Raw genomic sequence first — 9,130 nt, forward strand, 5'->3', positions numbered from 1 at the left:
CTCAGTGCTTCCAGGGGAGAGAAGATGTAGCCCCTGGGGCAATGTAGAGGCACGAGTTAAAGACCTTCTCGCCGATGAGCAAGTTCAGGCGAGTTAAAGACCTTCTCGCCGATGAGCGAGTTCAGGCGAGTTAAAGACCTTCTCGCCGGTGAGCGAGTTCAGGCGAGTTAAAGACCTTCTCGCCGTCGAGCGAGTTCAGGCAAGATAAAATCCTTCTCGTCTCGAACGAGTTCAAGTACGGTGTGGAGGGTGGAAGAAGTTTAAAGGATAGCTAAGGTAGGTTCGAAGAGAACACCTAGCTATCCGGCTTACTGTTCTGAAATCCAGGGGAGGTAGGGGAGGATCTGAAAGGCGCCTCTACCCCAGATGAGGGAACAATGGCCAAGTTATGAAGGCAGGAGGAAGCTGGTATCGCCAAGACTCTTTGGCGATCAGAAGAAATTCAAGCAATGGCAAGAGTTAAGGCCCGTTTTGATAGGGAAGATCAGGTGAGCTATGTCTTAAACTATCGATTGGGTAGAAACTCGCTGTTTGGAAAGTGGTTTCGCGCTGAGGTTCATTACCTTAAAATTCACAAGTTATTAGAATGATATCGTTCGAAAGTTGATAGTCTGAAGCAGTTAGTAAACAGTTGCGCTCACAGAATTACTAAGTCAATTTCGTTTGAGCGATTTTTCACAAGGAAAAGCAAGGCAAACAGGGAGATTGTAAGAAGAAGCAGAAAACTTCATAACAAAGTGGTATCAGTTCAAAATACATATACCAAAAAAGGAAAAGTTATTACAAGTAAGTTGTGCGAGAGAAAGACAGATGAATAAATGATGGAGGGAAACAGCTAATCTTCAGAAGGAACGATCTTCCCATCCACCACTTCGTTGTTTAGTGACACCATGGAGAGATCCAGATCAGGGTACTGGCAGGCGAATTGCTCCAGGGCGGCGTCAAACCCAGCAGCGAGGATTTGGGCGGAGCTCAGCTCGAGCTCTTCAGTTTGCTTTTTGAGCCCCTCGGTCTGCTGTTCTAACTCATCAGCTCGTTTCTTTAGTTCTTCAGTTTTCTCACAAGCTTGAATGAGGTCTTCAGCAACCTTCTTGTTCTCCTCCTGCGCCTGGGCCAGCTCTGCGGCGATCCTTTCATTCTCCTTTCTGGCTTCGGCGAGCTCAGCCACGGTGTCGTCCCTCTCTTTCTCGACTTTTCCTAAGAGGACCTCCCGATCTACTGACCTCTTCTCAAGGCTCTCTACCTTGGCTGCATCTGCTTTGATTGATGCCTCCAGGTCAGCCACCTTGATACGGTAGGGAACCAGTTTGCTCTCTAGCTCAATTTTCTCTTGAGCTAGGAGGTACACCTTCTGGCGTAGATCGGTGGCCTCCTTGCGCGCCACCCTCAGCTCAGTGCTCATGGCGTCCTTCACCCGCGAGTGCTCGATTTCCGCCATCATAAGGTTGCAAGACAACTTCTCTGCCTCGATCCTTATTAGGCGATTCTCCTCTTGGAGCACGGAGATGTCGTCCTGAAGTTTTTTGCTGGAGCTCTCCACAGCTTTTGATATGATGGAGGGGAGGTCCTCTGCCATCATTCTGAGTTTGGCTGTGAAGGGTCCCCAGATCCCTTTAACCGCGAGGGGAAGGCTTGCAACCGCTGTTGGTGGAGGCGCTGAAGGAGCCTGGTGCTGGCTCTCACCACCACCCTCTTGGATTGGTAAAGGTTGGGCTTCTTGGCGTGGTGGTGATGTAGGGGATTCAGTGATGATTATCGGCGAGTTATGAGCGCCTTCATCCCCACCTAGCGCAGCTTCGACGATTGAGGCTGTTGAAGGAGGACCCTCTCCAGCAGATACGAATGGCGTGGAGGCGCTCGGAGGATTCTCCATGAAGTTGGGCTCAGTAGCCTCAACCGCAGGAAATGCAGCCGCCAAAGGTACTGCTTGAACTGGCGGTGTTGGACCTGGGGGAGAAGGCGGTGTTGGTGTTGGAAGAGGAGGTGGAGCAGGTGGTGAAGAAGGTGCCACCCTTCTCCTTTTGGTGATGAGACCATCCTCAGTTGCCTCATCGTCCTCTTCTTCATCTTCTTGGACCACCTGAGGAGCTTTCCTCTTTGGCTTCCTCAAGATGAGTTTCTTGCGTTGTTGGGCGGGCATTGTTTCTGAAGGAGCTGGGCCTTGAGGGGGCGATCTGCCCTGAGCAGCGACGATCTCCACTACTGAGTTGGGCACAGTTTGGGAGCCCGACGCCAACCCGTGGGCTCGGGCGAGCGCCCTCAATTCAGCTAGCTTGCCTTTACCCAGCATGAGATCTGCATAGTGCAAAAGTATATAGGTAAGCTCAAAGACAAAGGTAAAACATATGAGTAAGTGTGCAAATGAGACAAACAAATGGTGCAGGAAATAAAGACCAAGTCTAGTGTGCGACCAGCAGGACGCCCAATACCAGGAAACAGAGATGTAGCACAGGGCAAAAACATAAATGTTGAGGTAAGCACTAACCTATGCGAGCCTCGAGTTGGTCCTCGAAGAACTTGAAGGAGATGATCGAAGAGGTGAGAAAGGTGATGTTAGCGGCTGCCACGCTCTTCCAGAAGAGGCACAGGTCCTTGTCCAACTCGCCCATGTTGTCGGGGCTTCTTGGCTTTCTAAAGCTTCCCTTGGAGTCTTTATTTCCCTTGTTTACCCAGTACAAGGGAAAGCCGTCGAGCAGCGAAGTGTCCCGATCATTCTGGCGCACTTGGACAAATTTTCCTTTCCAATCCTTGTAAGATTGCTGGAAGATAGAAAGGATCGACCTCCCAGCAATTCCGTTCAGACTCACCCAAAGGCGATCTCCAGGGTTCTTGGCCACGAACAGGAAAAGGAACACATCTTCCGAAGCCGGTAGTCCCAGATGCGCGCACAAAATTTGAAACGCCCGCACGAATGCCCAACTGTTGGGATGGAGCAGGGCGGCGGCGATGTCGAGCTCGGTTAGGAGTTCCCGCTCGAAACGGGTAAGGGGAAACCTGAGTTTCACCTTCTTGAAGAGGGTGGTATACACAAAACAGAACAACTCGCCGTTGTTCCCTTTGTCATCTGCGCAGACTGGCACGTCGGGGGGCAAGGCAGCACCGTCAGTTTGTCATCGTGCTCCTTGTGGAACGAAAGGTTGGCCTCGTCCCCTTTCTTCAATCGAAGCACCGCCAGAGCAGAGTTTACTGAAGAAGTCTCCTTCAGCAAAGTTGAAGTGGCCCATGGGTATAACTTCTTGTAGTCCGGAGAAGGGATGGAGGCACCTCCGGCGATGGGTGGAGTTGCCTGAGCAAGGTTGGGGTGAGAGGTTGCAGGCCTCTCAGCCTGGGAGGAGGGAGCACCAGGTGCTTGCGGTGGGTTATGCACTTGGGATGGAGGGTTTCGCGACGAGGGAGGAGGATTCGCGGTGATCTTTGAGCGAGCCATCGCGGAAACTGCAAAGGAAAAAGGAAGGGAAAGATGAGCGAAGGTTGCAGAGGTCGACTCGATTGTGAAAGAGGGATGAAAAACGAACGAACGAAAGTTCGTTGTGATAGAAGACGAAACCCTAAGTTACGAGAAGGGAGAAGCACAAAAAAAAAAAAAAAAAACCAGCCCACAACGTATGCACCAGACAGTTAATGGATGATGCGAATCGGTTAAAATGCAACAAATATCAACAGAGGAAGTAAAAGGAGTACCTTTCGATGATTAGACAAACGCTGAAGGGAGTTGGGAATCGAGAGAGTCGAAGAGCGTCGTGGGTTTGCAGAAGAAACTCAGAGCGTTTGAGAAGGCAAAGAGATGATGGAATAGTAGAAATGAAATGGGTTTAAGGGTTTTTCAAACGATTTTTGGAAGCGTAAACGACAGCTAAAAATGACCGTTGATGAAGCCACGTGTCGAGCGATTGGAAAAGTGTTTGGTGGAGCGTCAGGAAAGCAGAAAGTACGAACGTTTGGAATTCTGCGCCCGCGCCACGTAGATCGGTAGTGACGTGACTTCTTTAGTGTTTTCGCTGGACAAGTCTTCACTTAAGACTGGGGGGCTTGTGTACCGTCCTGGTAGTCGGAAGTGATGACGTGGCTTCGAGCTATTATGTAGGCGTGTTGAGAAGGGCCCATGGCTGGCAGAAGGGAAGGAAGTCGGGGGGCTCGTGTGGTCGCCAGTTATTAAGTTGGCGTGCCCCGGTCTCTAGCATACCTAAACCGGCGGTCACCGGGTTTGAGATGAAGTCGCCAGACGCGAACTGATGGAGATCAAGCCCAAGAGAACATGGAGGCCACTCATCAAGCTCAAGAAGAGGTGGAGGCACAAATGGAGGATGCCCATGGAGGTCAAAGTCCACCTCAAAGGATTACAAGAAGCATGTTCAAAGCCTTGGGAGCAAGAGGACATTTATTTTCTCTTTTTGTAGTGTCTTTAGTTGAAGGTGCTTAGAGGGAAACCTTAGAAACCTCTTTTGTTATAGCATCTTTTAGGTTTTAAATAGGACCTTTAGGGGGATGTATTAGTAGATAGGTGTAGGTGTAGTTTTTGGGAGGTGTCATAGTAGAAAAAGGTCACACCTCCCATGTGACTTGTTTTTGGTGGGAATTTCAAATGAGTTTATTTGAAATTTCCCACCTATTTTTCAGCACCTTAGGCTATAAATAGAGGTGCTTCCTTTGTAAAATTCAGATTTGAATTTTATCTAAAGAAACTATACTCAAAATTGGAGTGAGCATTTGGAGAGCTTTGAGCTTCTTCTCTAGTCTTATCTTGAAGGACCATGGTTTCCTCAAGTGGCGGCTTCCACACTCATCTAGGAGCATCCATTCTTCTAGTGGCGTGATCATCCAACCATTCCTCCATCTTCATGAGCATTCTCTTCTCCTTCCTTTCTTCTTCTTCAATTTGTTCTTATTGCCTTGAGTTTTGAGTTGTTTTTTGTTTCGGTTCCTTTAATTTTCCAGCACCTATTTTCTGTTTAGTTTTTAAATTCTGTTCGGTTCTTTTGTTTTGAAGTTCAATTCTGTTCGGTTTGTTCTTTTCCTTCTCCTTTGTTGATTCAATTTGACAATATTTGGTTCATCCAAATGAGTTTGGGATTTGGTACTTGTTTTGGTGAGTTCTTGATCTTAGAACTATGATCCAACTTCTAAGAAAGTGCCTCTACATTTTCCAGCTCAAGGTGATTCCTCAAAGTGTCAAGAATCTTGTTCTATGTGGCTATTGGAATCACATCATGTGGTATCATGAGTCTTAGGTTCATTCTTGTTTAATTGTTGAGTTGTGTGCACTTTATTTCAAGAGCTCTTTAATTTTTCTTGCAATTTAAGTTTCTGTTTTAGAATTTTAATTGAGTATTCTTGCTGTTTTTCTTTTGCTCCAAGTGTTTGTGGAAAGGTTTATGGCACTCATAATTCTTATGAGTATGGTTGCTCTTTTGGAATGGCATTATCCTTCCTAGAGTTTACCTTAAGCTTCCTTCCACTTGTTACAATTTGTGTTGTGTCTTTTAATTTTTGAATCTTGTTAAGTTTTGTCTTAGTCATGTTATTCCATATATGTCATTACTTCTAGTAGTACTTTTATTGTTTTGATTGTTTCTTGCTTTGGTGTCATATATTTTTTCTGAATTGATGTTGATCCTTTGAGCATTTTCTTTTTAGCATTGAGTTCATACTTGTATTCTAGACCTATACAAGTTCCAATACATCATTTTCTATTATGTCTTTGCTAGTTCATCATCCTGTTTTTTTATTCCTATTAGGATTCCTCTGTTTCTGAAAAAAGTGCTTACTGTTTTTCCTTATTGCAATTGATTTACGTACTGTAAAATTCTGAAATTCTGGATTTGAGATATTGAAAGTGTTAGAAAAGAATAGAAAAAAGAATCATTCAAAAATATGAAGTACACAAAAAATGATAAATAAAATAAAAAAAGTGTACATTCCTGCCGAAAAAAATACGGTAATCTGGCAGTGATTTTAAAAAATTTATTTCTCTCAATTGGCTTACTGTTTTTAATTGATTCCAGTGCCATTTTTGAGTTAACATCTTGAAGTTTCTGTGGTATAAATTTCATAATCCAGTTCGCTCTACAACGTTCCAGTTAAATCAGTGAATATCAAACACAGTTTGCATTAAAAAAAAATTTCCAGTAGCTAAATTTTTTTTGTTTTCTTCATCTACTCTAGTGCTTTTCCTTAGGTATTCTTTTGTGTGCCTACTTTTCTCATTGAGTTCTTTATTTTCTTGTTTGTCTTTCATTCTTACTCTTTGAGTTTGTCTTACACATAGTTTTCCTTTTGCAATTACCTTTCCTTGCTTATACCTTTTCTTGTTTGTCTTTATTGTTTCATTGGTTTTGTGGTGGTTTGCTCTTAAGATTGGTGTGCTTGCTTTGACATATTTCATTTGAGGATTCCAAGGCCTCAAGATCAGATTGGTGCAAGAACATTATTTCTTTGAGAGTGATATCTTTTCAGCCTTAAATTCACTTCGGCAGTTTCAATTGGAAAGCTCACTGTTTTTGCTAATTTTTAACTTGTTTGCTGTTTTGTGTGTTTGCTGTTTTTTAATTACAAATGGCTGGATCTTCAAGTGATGCATCCTCCAAGCAGAATTCTCCTTCCAAAGCTTCAATTCTTGGTGAATTACATGAAGCTCAAAGAACAATTAGAAGGTTGGAAGAGAAATTGCAAAAGATGGAGGTCAAACAAACTAGACCATCTCCTTCTATCCATGATGGACATCATTCTCATAGACCATCTTCAAGAGCTTCTTCAAATGATGTTGGCCGTGAAGATGAGCATAGGAGAAGGAGACCTCCACCCCAAGTCCATGGACAAAGACATCATCACCAAGGGGAAAGAATTCACTACGGCAATGGCTTCTACCATGATGCAAAGTCCAAGCTTCCTTCGGTCAAACTACCTTGTTTTAATGGTTCTAGTGATCCAAATGTGTATTTAGATTGGGAGGCTAAGTGTGAACAAATTTTTGAGATCCATGAGATCCAAGATGAGCATAAGCTCAAGCTAGCCACCCTAGAGTTTAGTGATTATGCCATGAAATGGTGGCATGGGATTGTAAAGGACATTATCTATCACAAGGGTCCTCCCGTGGACTCTTGGAACTCTTTAAAGGATCATATGCGCGCTAGGTTTGTGCCCCCACATTTTAGGAAAGACCTCATGTTGAGACTCCAACGGTTTCAACAAGGCACGCTAAATGTGGATGAATATTATAAGGAGCTTGAGACGCTTGTGCTTAAAATTGAATTAGAAGAAAGTGAAGAAGCCATGGTTGCTAGGTTTGTGAGTGGTCTTAGGAAGGATATCCAAGACATTGTTGAGTTACAAGAGTATTCATCATTGGGCTCTTTAGTTCATCTTGCAATGAAGGTGGAAGCCCAACTTGCTAAGAAAAACTCTTTTAAAAATGCTTCCAATAATGGATACTACTCCAAGTCTTGGAGAAACAAAACTTCTTTTTCAAAACATCCTTCCAAAGATTCTTCTTTCAAACCCAAGGAATCTAAGCCATCAACATCTAGACCTAAGTCTCCCACTAGAACATCTAACACTAAATGCTTTAAATGTATGGGTTATGGTCATATTGCTGCAAATTGTCCTTCAAAACGAAGTATGTACATGCATGAGGGCATTGTAGTTAGTGAGCATGATTCGGATTCTTCAAAGCATTCATTGCATTCTCATGCATCTAGTGAGGAAGAGAGTGAATGTCCACTTGAAGGGGACTTGTTAGTTGTGAGAAGACTTCTTGGACAAGTTTCACAACCTTTTGATGAAAGTCAAAGGGAAAATATTTTCCATACAAGATGTCTTATTCAAAACAACATTTGTTCCTTGATAGTGGATGGGGGTAGTTGTGCAAATGTGGCTAGTACAAGAGTAGTAGATAAGCTTGGATTGCCTACTATCTCTCATACAAAGCCCTACAAATTACAATGGCTTAGTGAAGTAGGAGAAATAATTGTTAATAAACAAGTCCTCATCCATTTCTCCATTGGAAAATACAAAGATGAGGTATTATGTGATGTTGTGCCCATGGAAGCCACTCATGTTCTTTTGGGAAGGCCTTGGCAATTTGATAGAAAAGTTTTACATGATGGCTTTACCAACAAATTATCTTTTGAATTCCATGGTCACAAGGTTACTTTAAAATCTCTCTCTCCAAGAGAAGTCCATGAGGACCAAGTTATCATGAAGAAAAAGAGGGAGAGTGAAAAAGATAAAAAAGATAAAAAAGATAAGAGTTCTAAGCCTACACTCCTTGTTTCTAGGCGTGACATTGAAAGGGAAATAGTGGCTCATCATCCTCTTTTTTTAGCCATCCCTAGAACTCTTAGCATAGAAACACTTGTTGATAGTCCTCATTGCTTGGAAAATTTGGTAGAAGAGTTCAAAGATGTGTTTCAAGATCCTCCAAATGGCCTTCCACCTTTGAGAGGGATTGAGCACCAAATTGATTTGATACCGGGCTCTTCTTTACCAAATCGTCCCGCATATAGGACCAATCCAAGTGAAACCAAGGAAATTCGCCAACAAGTTGAGGCTTTGATTGAAAAAGGGTGGGTGCAAGATAGCATGAGTCCTTGTGCTATGCCTATCATCTTAGTGCCAAAAAAGGATGGCACATGGCGAATGTGTTCGGATTGTAGGGCCATAAATAACATAACCATTAAGTATAGGCATCCCATACCTAGATTAGATGATTTGTTGGATGAATTACATGGTTCAAAAATCTTTTCAAAGATTGATCTTAAAAGCGGCTACAATCAAATCCGTATCAAACCGGGTGATGAATGGAAGACGGCTTTTAAGACCAACTTTGGTTTATATGAGTGGTTAGTTATGCCTTTTGGTTTAACTAATGCACCAAGTACCTTCATGCGCCTCATGCATCATGTTCTTAGACCTTTCATTGGTAAGTTTGTTGTGGTTTACTTTGATGACATTCTCATTTATAGCTTATCTTTGAATGACCATAAATTGCATGTTAGGCAAGTTTTGGAAACCCTTAGGAAGGAACATTTGTATGCTAACCTTGCTAAATGTATGTTTGCTCTTGATCATATAGAATTCCTAGGGTTTGTTGTGAGTTGTAAAGGGGTCCATGTGGACAAAACCAAGGTGGTGG

General features: G+C 43.3%; 1 protein-coding gene across 1 annotated transcript; it reads right to left on the minus strand.

The window, feature by feature from the left end:
- Positions 1 to 637: 637 nt before the first annotated feature.
- Positions 638 to 3,427, minus strand: LOC137815616 (uncharacterized). Its single transcript, XM_068618729.1, has 5 exons — positions 3,188 to 3,427; positions 2,486 to 2,759; positions 2,238 to 2,295; positions 915 to 2,018; positions 638 to 725 (listed from the first exon to the last, which is right to left on the minus strand). Exons 1-5 carry the CDS (start codon positions 3,425 to 3,427, stop codon positions 638 to 640), a joined length of 1,764 nt encoding a protein of 587 aa, XP_068474830.1.
- Between the last annotated feature and the right edge of the window lie 5,703 nt (positions 3,428 to 9,130).

The sequence above is a fragment of the Phaseolus vulgaris genome, chromosome 1 (genome assembly GCF_000499845.2).
Source record: "Phaseolus vulgaris cultivar G19833 chromosome 1, P. vulgaris v2.0, whole genome shotgun sequence".
Classification (NCBI taxonomy): Eukaryota; Viridiplantae; Streptophyta; class Magnoliopsida; order Fabales; family Fabaceae; genus Phaseolus; species Phaseolus vulgaris.